The sequence below is a fragment of the Octopus sinensis genome, linkage group LG11 (genome assembly GCF_006345805.1).
Source record: "Octopus sinensis linkage group LG11, ASM634580v1, whole genome shotgun sequence".
NCBI lineage: Eukaryota > Metazoa > Mollusca > Cephalopoda > Octopoda > Octopodidae > Octopus > Octopus sinensis.
The window spans coordinates 19353106-19369079 of NC_043007.1; the positions used below are offsets into that span (position 1 = coordinate 19353106).

Genomic DNA, 15974 nt, shown 5'->3' on the forward strand with positions numbered 1-15974 from the left:
TAATTCTAACATCAATTTAGGTTTTATCTAAGGTACCAACGAGTACTTTCTGACAACTCAGATTTTCTATTATGAATAACTCTGTCTTTCTGTACGACACAACTTGTATGAATAATAGAAAAAAAAACTATAATCCATTTTAACATCTAATCTCCTCCATTTACATAAATATGAATGAATTAGTTGAACTGTGTTTAATAAGTTAAATCATATATTTAATATTTGTATATGTATGTAAATATATATCGTTGCTATTATGTTAAACTGTTGTATGTTCAAATTTTCCCAAATGTGTTCTTTTCAATATTTATTTTTGCTTGCAATAGCCGATTCTTTTGGTCAAACTATCGTATCTCCAGCTGCTTCAGATGCCAAGATATGAAAATTGCCAATGTGTAGTACAATGGTTTAGCATTTTACAAAAGTGTAGTAAGTCCCACATATGACGGTTTTGCAAAAATATTTCTGACTGAAAATATCCTACATGCATGGAGTTAGGATTTTATGCCCCCAACAAAGTATTATTGTTCAGCTGAAACTGTTGCTAAGGTAATAAGAAATGGAATGGGGAAACTATTTTTTCGTTTCCTAAAAAAAGCAACGTTTTGGACATTCAAGTTAATCAACATCCAAGTTAATCATCATCATCATCATCAGACAAAAGAGAAACAAACTGAAACAGAAACATGGCAATGCTCTAAAGTAATGTTAATTAGCAGGAATCATCGTTGCATGCAGCTCCTGACAGTGGTTGACATACAGTAGTAGTAGTGTGATAGTAATAATAATAATAATAATAAATGCCCTGATGCAGTACCAGGCAGTGGCTCTCGTGGCTCCTGATCTTAACTGATTGGAAGTGTTATCATGTACATTGTTATGTCTTGGTATAAAAGATGGGCAACAGCAAATATTCTGCTCAATGCCACAGATTTGCTTGTCAGTTGTTCGACCTTAACCAGTTGAGAATGTCCCTTAGTGGCTGACGATATGTGCATCTCTGATCACGAGCAGAAGTAGTGGGGGAGCATCATAGCCATGTGTTGAGAGGGATTCTTTGGGTTTTGAACAATTCACCTTTGGAAACATGGGTGTTTCGTTCAACATCCTTAAACAATCCTTATTCAGGGACCTTTTAAACATGATGGGTTACTCGACCAGAAAAAAATTCTAACTGGGCCCCACCTGCAAGGTCATGTGCTGTTTATCTTGCCCAGCATGCTAACAATTCTGCCAGCTCACCGCCTTAAAGTGATAGAATTAATGTAACCCTGAACAGACAATATAAGAATAAATGCATTATATATTTTTCCAAACACTCTTTGAGTGGAGTGAGGCAGTTGAAGAATGCTGGGATCATAATCCAGAAGTCTGTAGATCAAAACCATACACTGTGAAGAAATGGATACTGTTTTAGATATTAATACTTCATCACTGAGTTGTCTCTAAATGTACCAACCATATACATGTATATACAGGGGTAGGTACAAATTATATTATGTAACTGAAATTTATACAGGTTCAACACGTATCTGCTTCTGCCTTCTGCCACCAACTACTAAAATATGAAATAGGTGAGTATCCTGCTGTTTAAGATGCAATCTAAGGCAAGCAGAGTTATGTCCCTTGTCAAGTAGCAACTCACAATGGCTGTAGGAATGATGCTTGAGCTAACTTAGGGCTCTGACCCTTAACCACTCAGGCATAAGATTTGAACTCAGAATGGAGAGAACTAGAACAAGTACTGGAAGGCATCTTCTCCACCACTCTAGCACATACACACAAGTCAATCACCGTGAATCATGATGGGATCTACTGTCAATCAAAGAGACTGAATAAACCAGAATTTGCTTCTGTACATACTGGCAGACATTTAAGCTGAACTTGTGGTACTGATTTGCCAATGGATAGTCTTATAAACATGATGAACACTGCCTTTCCTTCGAGGAAGTAGTTGAAACTCAAACTGTTTTAAAATGATCAGGTTAACCAGCATGGATTATTTCCAGAAAGGTGTGGTAGATTCGAAACTAAATCACAGGGCAGCTGTGTAAACATCACGGTTAAGACACAGCTGTGTCACATGATCGGCCAATTGATCAGTATGAAGCCATCACACATGATTCAACTTTCTAGAACTTCCGCATTGAATCCTATAAATACATGGTATTTTGGTGGTAATCAGGGTAGCCACCTGACATTTTCATACAACAGTTTAGAAAACATGTTTTGTTGTCGTGAATATAGCGTGATTATTTTCCAGTTGGGATGGGCCCGCCATAGGTTGATACAAACCAGTTAAATAGTCGTAGATCCAAGTAGTATATCTTTCCAGCTGAGTAACTGTTGCTGTTATTTTGCCATTAAATGTTTGTGACTGTTGTTAATTACTTCTACATGCAACCCTAGAAAGACATATTTTCTTTCTGCACAAACATCAAGTATTAAAAACCACACCTTGTGACATTAATTAGATTTGTTGACGACTTCTGATTCTCTCTCACGCCTACTTGTCCTAGAAACAACACACCTATGCGCAGAGCTATTAGTATTTTAAAAACGGTAATTCCTAAATCAAATCAGAAGGCCACAAGCTATGTGGGTAAATTACGGTCAAATATAGAATCAGTCTTTTGTTCTCAACTGGTCTTTATTTTATTGATCTTGGGGGAAGATGGAGGCAAAATTCTTTCTGACAGGATTTGGATACGAAATGTCAAAGAGAGGTAATTGAGAAAAACCAAAATAACAAAGCATTTTTCCTTCCACTCTACGAAATCTACCACTGAATCAAGAAATTGGTTGATTCCCACTTTTTCTTTTTTTGTATTTTTTTTGTTTTTTTGAAGATAAAACAAACATCAAAAACTGATTTCTCAAGCAACGGCATCAACAAGAACAGCAGCAATATAAATCATTTGTAATGGACAATGTTTGCTTCTTGGTATTAACAAACAAGCAAATAAAAAAACTATATATATATATGCATAATGGGAAGAATAAGTACTTCAAAGCAGCAACGAAAAACAGCCCAAGATCACAATTTCATTCAGGAAGTTGAATGCATTTAATCATGAATGATGCAAAAATCTCTAAATTGTCTTTGAAAATGAAATTTCATTTTGTGTGTGTGTGTGTGTGTGTGTGTGTGTGTGTGCAATATATGATATATATATATATAATATATATATATATATATATATATATATATAATATATATATATATATAGAATATACATATAATGTATGTGTATATGTATATATATATATATAATATATATATATATATATACACACACATTTTATATATATATATAATATATATATATACATATATAAGAGACCAAAGTGTATGTACACCACTATATGTATATAAAAAAGAATACAAAAAATGGAACAAGAATGCAACAGGTGACAACAAAACATCCAGACAGTTGGACGATACAAAAAGGGACAAGTAAAAATAAAGACAGGTCATTTGGACTCGAATTGACCTATCCTTGCTTTTTCTTGTCCTTTTTTGTATAATCCAACTGTCTGGATGTTTTGTTGTCGCCTGTTACGCTCTTGTTCCATTTTTTGTATTCTGTTATATATATATATATTTGGTTAAAGGGGATTCATATAGAATCAAGGCACATCACAGTGAAGTGCACCCCAATTATAGGTTAGACTGCAAGATGTAAAATGGGATATAGTTAAGTAATCTATTATCATTGGATGGAATGCATTGATGAAGAGAAGTTCACCGTTGTTTGGTAATTTGTCACTTCAATAGTATCCTAAAGTATTGAAAGAGGAATGGAATCTTAGGTGTAGTGCAAAACATAATAAAAACAGACAAATGGGTTGTCTGGTATGGCTACAATTGTTTCGTTCTCTTTATTATGGCTTAAATATGCTACAGTCAGGTGTGTAGCCTGTACAACATTCCATATGATTATGTAATATATTATGCAACTCTCAACTCATCAGGTTTACCAAATATATGAATGAGCAGTGACATGCTGATGAATCAACTGTTCATCATCAAGTGAAATTTCGAATCAGAATTACCAACATTTAAGAAATGCTAAAGTGGGCGGGACTATGATCAATCAATCATTAGGGTGGATAGCAGAATGAGGTTGTAAATTAAAGAATAATTAAACCATAATATCTATTCTAAAGATGTTATTAACATTAGTGACCTTACTTATAAAGACTCGTACTGGCAAAACAGTCTTGTATACCAGCAGATAGCAGGTGCCAAGCATGACATTTGACCCTATCAAAGCAGTTAAAAACAGTTGCCAGCATTCTTCTTTAAAAAAACAAACAAAAAATCCATTTACTGTGTTATATTGTTTAGTATATTAAAGATTGACATGGTTAATAAGTTCCTGTAGTTCTTATTCATTTACTTAATTCTACTTGATTAAAGTGGTCTGATTAATTAGTGCAGAACTAATAGAATATCACCTTTAATTAAAGGAGATTCAGCTATTTATTATTCAGGGAAAATAGCTTAAGGAAAACTGAGAGTAATGGCACAAGTATCTGTATAATTTCAGTGGAGAGGATAGGAAAAGAAAGAGAGAAAATATATTTGGTAAACCTGATGAGTTGGGAGTTAGATAATGTGTTATATAATCTTATAGAATGTTGTGCACACTACATACCTCGCTGTAGCATGTTTATGTTGCTATAAAGAGAATGAAACAATTGTAGTCATACCAGGCAGCCCATTTGTTTGTCTTTATGATTCATGTATATTTATGTATATCTAATAAATATATAGATGTTTGTATGTGTGTGTTTATGTATTTCAGTGCAGTTTACGGTCCAAAGATCGAGCATTAGAAAACAAAAAAAGCCGCAGCAATCCATTAGGTGAAAGACTTGATCAATCAACAAAATTAAACCCAGTTCGACATGGAAATCCATGTACACATGCAAGCATACATATTTATACGCATGCACACAAATACAGATAAATGCACACATATACATACATAGATATGAATATTTACAGACATACATCTATACACCTATATATACGTGTACATACCTCTACACATGTACATACACATATATGCATGTATATATATACATAAATATATATATATATATATATATATGTATATATATATATATATATATATGTATATATATATATATATATATATATATATATATATATATATGTATATATATATATATATATGTATATATATATATGATGAACAATACAAGCTACTAAGTTTGGGCAAACACATGCAGATTCTTTTTTGCTTTTGTTTTTTCTACAGAAATGTGGCAGCAAACAATATATATATATATTTGTGTATATATATATATATATACAATTCTGCAAATCAGGCAAGGCAGTGAGGGGCTGGGGTTAAGGTAAACGTACCTCAGGAGAACTTATTGAGGAGCAAACCTCAGGAGAATTTTGGTTCAGGGATCCAATACTTGCATCCTGGAATGACAAAAAAAGAGCAAGAGAGCTGTGAAGAGGCCATGAAGAGGTAAAGGGATATCAGCCATCACAGCGGCAGAAGGGAGGAGATAGCCGTCCATTGCAGCAAGAGATGAGATGGCAAGGCAAGTTATTGGGAAGCAGCCAGGCTTAATGGTTAAGGTGATGATATCTGGTTGTGGTGGGAGGTCAGTTGTCATGAGATAATTGTGGTGATGGATTTGCTAATGAAAAAGAGATCAATCAATAAGATTAATAAGAAAATTTCCCAGACTATTGAACTTCATTTTAAAGATGAAATCAAACTCTAGATTATCAGATATGTTTGGAGCATATTTGACCTGTAAAAAGGCCGTTTACACTGAGGTTTGCCATGGAGAAAAATTCACAATTTAAGCAAAAGATTTAAAACATCAAATTCACTTTGGAGCAGCCCTTATGAACTGAAATATGTATTTTGAGCTTTTTATACTCTCATCATGTACCAAGTGGGACAACTCTGAAATGACAGGGAGTCTTGGCTTACTCATAATAAATTAATAGAAAATATATGCTGCCTGTGGAGGTGCAATAACCCAGTGGTTAGGGCAGCGGACTCACGGTCTGAGGATTGCAGTTTCGATTCCCAGACCGGGTGTTGTGTGTGTTTATTGAGCGAAAACACCTAAAAAAAGCACCACGAGGCTCCAGCAGTGGGTGGTGGCGACCCCTGTTGTACTCTTTCGCCACAACTTTCTCTCACTCTCTCTTCCTGTTTCTTGAGTAACGCTGCGATGAACTGGCATCCCGTCCAGCTGGGAGGAACACATATGCCATAGAAACCGGGGAAACCGGACCCATGAACCTGGCTAGGCTTGAAAAGGGCGACAAAATATGCTGCCTGCGTGTTATGTCCATCAGACTGGAACAAAATTCATGGATGGTACATGAAGCAGTGATTTGAAATAAGTAAATCCAATTAATTCGAATATATTTTGGGCAGATTTAACCTGTGAAAAGGCCATTTTCATTATGGCCTGCCATTTGTCCAAAGACAATGATTTTTATTGGCTAAACTGGCAAAATGACTAATCCTAAATACAACAATATCTGTTTCAACACGCGATTTCACATCAAAAATCTTGCAAAACAAATATATAAACGTAATAATGATTTCAGTATTTGCCTAAAATGAGAATTATTTCTCCATGGTGAACCACAAACTGCCATTTTTAAAACGAACTAAATCCCAACCTTTCATCAAAATTCAAAGTTAATTTAGTTCCAAACACCAATTTAATAATGATGGTTATTTTGCTTAAATACTTCATTATTTTCAAAACTGATTGGAACAGAAGTAGTGTATTTCTATAGAAATTTGCTAATGAAAGGCTTAAATCAATCATAATCTTTGATCTTGCTGAAGCTCCTTTATATAAAAGTTAATGACCAAAAGAATACGTTATCAGTTGTCCTGTGTGTTACATGGAAATTATGGGTGAGGTTAGGTGAGCTGAAGCTAAGGTACATTTTGGTTTAATTAGGACAAGAATTCATTATTTACATTTGACGAATATTTGTCCTCATCTTGTTTGTTGTTAAACACAACATTTCTGCTGATATACCCTCCAGCCTTCATCAGGTGTTTTGGGGAAATTTTGAACCTGGGTTCTTATTCCTAAGGTATTTTTCGATGTTATTATTATTATCATTATTCAGGTCACTGCCTGGAATCAAACTCGGAATCTTGGGGTTAGTAGCCTGCACTCTTAACCACTACGCCATACGGCATAGTGGTTAAGAGCATGGGCTACTAACCCCAAGATTCCGAGTTCGATTCCTGAATAATAATAATAATAATAATAATAATAATAACAACAATAATAATAACATCGAAAAATACCTTAGGAATGAGAAGCCAAGTTTGAAATTTCCTCAAGACACCTGATGAAGGCTGGAGGGTATATCAGCCAAAACGTTGTGTTAACAACAAACAAGATGAGGACAAATTTTCGTTAAATGTAAATAATGGACATAATTCCTCATCTCTCATTTATAGAACTGGACAAGAATTCAGTTCTCATTTGAACTATTTCATTTAAACTTCTTCTCATGCCAGCAATATTTGGCCAGAGAAAATAGCTCTTGGAGAAGGATGGTCTCTGACATTCAGGCTCTTGCCTTTGGTGGGACCAATGGTGCTCTTCACACACAATATAAAGATTTAGTCCCTAAAGTTGACTCCAATGACTGAGAAAGGGTTACAAAATGGATGGAGAGCACCAGAGAAAGAGAGAGAGAGAGAGAGGGAAGGAGAGAGAGGGAGATTTTTATTTATTTATATATTTGTTAGTGATGTAGTTTGATGAGTATGAGAACCACGGGTCTCCGTAAAAGGTATTGAAAACCCTCTCAACTTAGCCAACACAGCCACGACTTACTTCCACGCTAAACACTGAAAAATATTTTCATTGTTTGAAAATTTGAAAACAAAACAAGAAGAATATAAAATCTTTTCAAAGAACATACTGGAAATAAAAACTAATATTATACACAGGAAATATACAATAATAATCATAGCTTTGATATTGTTGGTATTGAAAGAAGACTGAACGAGGAGGGGAAAAAAAATACTATACAGGGACGGAAAAAAGCAGGTCCACAGTTGCTTAATATGAGTGGAATGTTCTTTTTTAAACCTAAGTAATTCATAACTAAGGGATCTGCATGAGATACCTTGTTTATTGGAAACCCTTTTTTTGAATTTCTGGCAACTTATGTTAAGCAACTGTATTCCTTCTTTGCCTCATCCCTGTATAAAGAATGATGCTAAACTGAAGTAAAATGTGTGTTTTAATTATTTAATATTAGTTGGTTTGATTAAGAAGTATTAATTAGTTAATTAGAGATGTAAATTGAAGTATGTAATTACTTTTTTCCCCGATGAGCTCAAACCTTTCTTCTTCTCTGAATCATCAACAGTCTCTGTTGAACTAGATTTTGAAAAGATATATTCAGGATGGGCATCGGTTTCAGTTTGGCCACCCGGGTTTTCTGCAGGAAGAACAAATAAACAAGGAATAAAAAAAAATGTCATTAAGTCAAAGAAAATGGAAATCAATGAACAGATACAATTTAAAAATGCATTATGTAACACATATGTATATATATATATATATATATATATATATATATATATACATATATATATATAGTTAATCCAAACATGAAAACACAAAGAGAAAACACAGCAACGTGAGGACGTGGAACAAATATAGTATTATTGGACGCTCAGGAAAGAAGGAAAGAAGGAGGGTTTAACGTTTCGAGCGGAGCTCTTCGTCAGAAACATAGGAATAGGAAAAATCCAAAGAAGGGAAGACGGAGGAAAAAAAATCGCCAACGTTATACACGCGGTCACATTTTAAAATATATATATATATCAAAATAAGCAACAAGTATATCTTTGGTAATGTGGTACGATCGTTTCATGTTACTTCATTTTATTAAACATTGTAAGTATTACATCAGTTTTAAAATGTTGAGCAATCTTCAGCCATTTATAGAAGTCTTCTATCAAACGGACAATACATATACTTATTTCCATTTCGTTTGCCAACATTATAAAGAGAGTAGATATACAGACAGAGAGGTTGATTCGATTGTTAAGAACATGATAGTATTAAAATTTACCTTCTGACTATAGATTTTTCCTTTAGTTATTTAGATCTGTTAGTGGGGATGGAGGGATTTTCGGTTGGATGGAGACAAAGAATTTTTCTATTTATAGATATAGGAAGAGGTAAACTAAATGTCAAAAGTTATTCATGTTGAAGTTTAAGATTCATTTGAATCTAAATTTTGCTGAACTTATATATATGTATATATATATATATATATATATATATTATATATATATATATATGTATATAAACATAATAAAATAGGGTAATAATAATTATTATTACCTGTGGCCTAGCACAAAAAAATAGGGAAATAGTTGAAATGGTAAACGTTTTTAATTTTCATTCCTTTTGTGAATTTATCCTTTTTGGTGGTTTTTGAGATTTCTACTGCTCTTTCTAGCACAACGCTTTCCTATTTGGAAGCTGCTTATTGTATTTCTATATGTATATATATACATACATATATATATATAGAGAAGAGCAGAATGGAGTAAGTGGAGCAAGAAGACATGCGAAAACGAAAGTGTCGCTGAAGAGGTCACAGATGTGTGACAAAAGATTTCCGGGCAATGGACATGAGTTAGAATAAGAACAATAATAAACAAGTGAAGAACAAATATATAGTGCATGTGTTTATTTGGTAAACAGAAAAAAAAGTGACCATCTTGAAATACAACAATATCTGTTTCAACACACGGTTTCACATCAGGAATCTTGCAACACAAATTGATAAATGTATATATATATATTATATATATATATATATATATATATATATATGTATATAAACATAATAAAATAGGGTAATAATAAATTATTATTACCTGTGGCCTAGCACAAAAAAATAGGGAAATAGTTGAAATGGTAAACGTTTTTAATTTTCATTCCTTTTGTGAATTTATCCTTTTTGGTGGTTTTTGAGATTTCTACTGCTCTTTCTAGCACAACGCTTTCCTATTTGGAAGCTGCTTATTGTATTTCTATATGTATATATATACATACATATATATAGAGAGAGAAGAGCAGAATGGAGTAAGTAGAGCAAGAAGACATGCGAAAACGAAAGTGTCGCTGAAGAGGTCACAGATGTGTGACAAAAGATTTCCGGGCAATGGACATGAGTTAGAATAAGAACAATAATAAACAAGTGAAGAACGAATATATAGTGCATGTGTTTATTTGGTAAACAGAAAAAAAAGTGACCATCTTGAAATACAACAATATCTGTTTTAACACACGGTTTCACATCAGGAATCTTGCAACACAAATTGATAAATGTATATATATATATATATTTATATATATATATATATATATATAACTGTTGACAGTTTTTTTTCAACCAATACAGTGCAAGTTATAAGACAAAATACAAATGGATGGTTTGTATTTTTAGATTACATTTTTATATTTTGGGGTTAGAACCCATATCCAGGAAATCTTTGAAAGAATGGTGTTGTGAAAATGCTGAATAGCATTTTGTCTTAATGTTATTAGTTCAAATTCCATGGAAGTCAACTTTGCCTTTCATGTTTTTGGGGTTGATAATATAAATTCTGGTCAAGTACTGAGATCAATGAAATCAACTATTGCCATCCCTCAAAATTTCAGGCCTTGTGCCAATAGCAGAAAGGATTATTATTATTGTTGTTATTATTACTATTATTATTATTGAGTGAGAGAGCAGTGCATGCCATCAAAGTGACACTGGGGTAAAATATACGAAGCCCAGTATACCCATCATGACTACCCATCTGATAAGGGTACACCAGGCACAGGCATCGCAATCATATGTGCGCGACATGACGATCTCGTATCAAGATAAACAGCACATGACCTTCCAGGTGGGGCCCAGTTAGAATTTTCTTCAGGTCGAGTGGCCCATCCCACTCAATAGGTCCCTGAATAAGGATTGTTTAAGGATGTTGAATGAACCACCTATGTTTCCAAAGGTGAATTATCCAAACCTCTAAGAATTCCTTTCAACACATGACTATGATGTTCCCCCACTACTTCTGCTCGTGATCAGAGATGCACATATCGTCAGCCACTAAGGGACATGCTCAACTGGTTAAGGTCAAACAACTGACAAGCAAATCTGTGGTATTGGGCAGAATATTTGCTGTAGCCCATCTTTTATACCAAGACAAAACAATGTATATGATAACACTTCCTATCAGTTAAGATCAGAAGCCATGAGAGCCACTGCCTGGTACTGCATCAGGGCATATGGTGGCAGCGGTGGGATTATTATTATTATTATTATCATTATTATTATTATTATTATTGTTATTATTGTTATTGTTATTATTTACACTGTTTTGTTTCATTCTTCTTCCAGTAAGTAAATTACTTTCTAACAAATATGAAACATTTCTCACCACTGTCTAATTCTGTATGCCCCTATATATTTGTGGCAATCACATCAGAAATGAAAGGTTGGACTTGGCGTGTCCCCTAAAAAACAAATGGTTCTGGTACTCACCAATTGGTCCTTCTTCTCCATCCACCACACAAACAGCGTTTGCATCCTCAGCAGTTTCGCTGTCTTCATTAATCGCCTGTTCCTGTCCTTTCAAGAACATCTCTAGTTGCTCTAAAAATGGAAGAAAAATGGAATTGAATGATATTAAAAACAAAATATAGACTTACAAGAGATTTAGGTAATTGTGAAGTTATCGATGTAGTTACTGGAGAACCAACTGTGTGGAGTTTATAAATAATCAAATGCATAGGACCCGTACTGAGGCTGCATAAAAAAAGCACCCATGTTGGTGCTATGTAAAATGCAGTTGTGCTGGCACCAAATGAAGAGCTCCCATGATGGTGCCACAGAAAAACCACCCATGCTGGAGCCATGTAAAAAGCTCCTATGTTGGTACCACTGTAGAGTGGTTGGCATTAGGAAGGACATCCAGGTATAGAAACCATGCCAGAATGGACAATTGGAGCTTGGTGCAGCTCTCCACCCTTGCCAGCTCCTATCAAACATTCCAACCTATGCCAGTGTGGAGTAGGAATGTTAGATGAGGATAATGATGATGATGATGATATGCAAACACACACAAAGACACACACAAAGACATACACACAGTCTCAGTGAAATTTTATGAAATCTCTCCAAACTGCAATCCGTTGTATTTTCATTAAACATCCCACAATTCTTTGCAGTTTTTAAGCTCAGTTTTGAAAGATGCAGCATCAGTACAACAATCATAGCTGCCTGCATTGCCAGAAGAAGAAGCTTGTAACAAGAGGGACTTTTAATAAATGGTTTTGAAAGTAAATAAATAACTCGATAAATATAGACAATTATGTCTGTAGATAGATAGACAGATGGATAGATAGATAGATAGATAGATAGATAGATAGATAGATAGATAGATAGATAGATAGATAGATAGATAGATAGATAGATAGATAGATAGATAGATAGATATATAGATAGATAGATAGATAGATAGACAGACAGACAGACAGACAGACAGATAGATAGATAGATAGATAGATAGACAGACAGACAGATAGATAGATAGACAGACAGACAGATAGATAGACAGACAGATAGATAGATAGATAGATAGATAGATAGATAGATAGATAGATAGATAGATAGATAGATAGATAGACAGATAGATAGATAGATAGATAGATAGATAGACAGACAGACAGACAGATAGATAGATAGACAGACAGATAGATAGATAGATAGATAGATAGATAGATAGATAGATAGATAGATAGATAGATAGATAGATAGATAGATAGATAGATAGATAGACAGACAGAGAGAAAGAGAAAGAGAGAGACAGCGAGACAGACAGATAGATAAATAGATGGATAGATAGATTAAACAGATAGAGAGACAGACAGGTTGACAGACAGACAGACATATCGATAGATAAACAGATAGATAGAGAGATAGGTAGATAGATTGATGAATAGAGAGAAAGATTAAATAAATAGATAGATAGAGAGATAGATAGAGAGAGAGAGGCAGACAGGTAGAGGAACTGCTAGAGAGAGAGACAGACAGACAAATCAAAACAAAGCAATGAACTCACTTTTTTCTACCTCAGATTTCAGACGTTTATTTTTGATGAGAATCTTTCTTTTCAGCTCTGATGGTGAGGGCAGCGGAATGCCAGGTTCTAACTGGATAAGCGAAGAAAATCAAATTGGTTGAGGAAATTATAAGGAAATCGTTAAATAAGGAAAAACCTTTGAGATTTTATTAAATCAGAAGAGAAAGTAAGGGTATAATGTTACTATCTCTCTTATTCTCTTACTCTTTTACTTGTTTCAGTCATTTGACTGTGGCCATGCTGGAGCACCACCTTTAGTTTAGCAAACTGACCCCAGGAATTATTCTTTGTTAGTTTAGTACTTATTCTATCGGTCTCTTTTGCCGAACCGCTAAGTTACGGGGACGTAACCACACCAGCATCAGTTGTCAAGCGATGTTGGAGGGACAAACACAGACACAAACATAAACACACACACACACACACATATATATATGACAGGCTTCTTTCAGTTTCCATCTACCAAATCCACTCACAAGGCTTTGGTCGGCCCGGGGCTATAGTAGAAGACACTTGCCCAAGGTGCCACGCAGTGGGACTGAACCAGGAACCATGTGGTTGGTAACCAAGCTACTTACCACACAGTATTTCACTTTGACCTGCTAGAAATAACAGCTAAACTCCATTCTGTCATCTTAGATTGATGTTATCTTAGGTGCATGATGTTTGAACAAAAGATGGAAACAGACACAGCTGGTGTACCATTGATTTTAGATCTGTTTAATTAAAACGCTTCTGGGGCTGAACAGCAAATAAAACAAAATAAGTCCTTATCTTTTTCCATTTTATTTGTTTTGGTGATTAGACTGTGGCCATGCTGGGGCACCGCCTTAGAGAATTTTTTTAGCTGAACAAATGGACCACAGTTCTTATTTTTAAAAACCTTTGCACTTATTATATCAGTCACTTTTACTGAACTACAAAGTTATGGGGACGTATACACACCAACGCCAGTTTTTAAACAGAGGTGAGCAACAAACAAACAGACACACACACACACACACACACTACAGGCTTCTATTAGCTCCTGCCTACCAAATCCACTCACAAGGCTTTGGTTGGCCTAAAGCTATAGTAGGAGACACTTTACTCAAGGTGCCATGTAGTGGGACTGAACCCAGAACCATGTGGTTGGGAAGCAGGTTTCTTATTTCTTCATTGCCCACAAGGGGCTAAACATAGAGGGGACAAACAAGGACAGACAAAGGGATTAAGTCGATTACATCGACCCCAGTGCATAACTGGTACTTAATTTATCAACCCCCGAAAGAATGAAAGGCAAAGTCGACCTTGGTGGAATTTGAACTCAGAACGTAACGGCAGACAAAATACCGCTAAGCATTTCGCCCGGCGTGCTAACGATTCTGCCACTCACCACCTTTGGGAAACAGGTTTCTTACCATGCAGCCATACCTGCACCTATATAAATAACAAAAATGGTAAAATACTTACGTCAAAGTTGTCTAATTTTCTCTTTAATAGTAAATCCCCAAGAATGTCTTCACAATATCGCGCCATTTTGTACTGTTGTGGTTTACTGTAGATTTATAAAGGAATATCAATACAGGATCAGTAATTAGGATAGATTTTACAGGTGAAATATAAAGAGCTAGAATTTAGACCAATGGTTCTCAACCTTTTTTAATATTTGAGCCAGATTCAAAACTGGAGTTTTTTTAGGGGTTTGCACCTTTAGGGGGTTGCAATTAATGAAAAACTTAATTTATAGAGGGAAGACTATTGAGAGCCACTAGAAGGATGCTAGAAGTGCACTGATGGGATGCTTGTGGGCAACTGGAGGGATGCTTGAGGGCAACTGGAGGGATGCTTGAGGGCCGCTGGAGGGATGCTTGAGGGCCACTGGAGAGATGCTTGAGGGCCGCTGGAGGGCTGCTAGAGGGCCACTGGAAGGATGCTTGAGGGCCGCTGGAGGGATGCTTGAGGGCCACTGGAGAGATGCTTGAGGGCCGCTGGAGGGATGCTTGAGGGCCACTGGAGGGATGGTTGAGGGCCACTGGAGGGATGCTTGAGGGCCGCTGGAGGGATGGTTGAGGGCCACTGGAAGGATGCTTGGGGGCCACTGGAGGGATGCTGGAGGGATGCTTGAGGGCCACTGGAGGGATGCTTGAGGGCCACTGGAGAGATGCTTGAGGGCCGCTGGAGGGCTGCTAGAGGGCCACTGGAGGGATGCTTGAGGGCTGCTGGAGGGATGCTTGAGGACCACTGGAGGGATGTTTGAGGGCCACTGGAAGGATGCTTGGGGGCCACTGGAGGGATGCTTGAGGGCTTATGAAAGGATGCTTGAAGGCTGCATGCAGCCCTGGGAGTTGCAGTTGAGAACAGCCGATTTAGATAAAGGATTAGGCACAAATAAAGGAAAAAGAGAAAAGCAAAAAAAAATTCATTATATTTTTTACTGGTTTCAGTTACAGGACTGTGGCCATGCTGGGGCTCTGCATTGATGAGTTTTAGTCAATCAAATCAACTTCACTACTTATATTTTTAAAGTCTAGTTCATATTTTGCTAGTTTCTTTTTGCCAAACAGCTAAGTTACAGGGACATAGACAAACCAGCACAGGTTATCAAATGGTAAAAAACACTCAAACACACACACACATGTAATGCTTTCTATTTTGCTTTAGAATCTGTATTCCCCCATCTGACACTTCTCTCAACTTCCTGGATCTCCCCTGTTCCCATTGATGACTCCTGCTATTTGGTTTGGCTTCAAGAATCCATCTTGCAGTCCTTCTCTGTGA

The 15974-nt window shown here is 35.7% G+C and overlaps 1 protein-coding gene across 5 annotated transcripts in view; it reads right to left on the reverse strand.

Annotated features, from left to right (window-relative positions):
* LOC115217128 (1-phosphatidylinositol 4,5-bisphosphate phosphodiesterase beta-4) overlaps window positions 1-15974 on the reverse strand; it is a 203371-nt gene that overhangs the window by 49349 nt on the left and 138048 nt on the right. For 4 of the 5 annotated variants that reach the window (XM_029786732.2, XM_029786731.2, XM_036507169.1 and 1 more), the window contains exons 15-19: window positions 14667-14751; window positions 13194-13284; window positions 11615-11725; window positions 8376-8497; window positions 5399-5464 (exon numbers count right to left, since the gene is read on the reverse strand). In XM_029786732.2, the coding sequence (XP_029642592.1) occupies window positions 5399-5464; window positions 8376-8497; window positions 11615-11725; window positions 13194-13284; window positions 14667-14751 (475 nt within the window). The remainder of the gene's footprint in view (window positions 1-5398; window positions 5465-8375; window positions 8498-11614; window positions 11726-13193; window positions 13285-14666; window positions 14752-15974) is intronic. The other variant, XM_036507170.1, reaches the window with a different exon arrangement.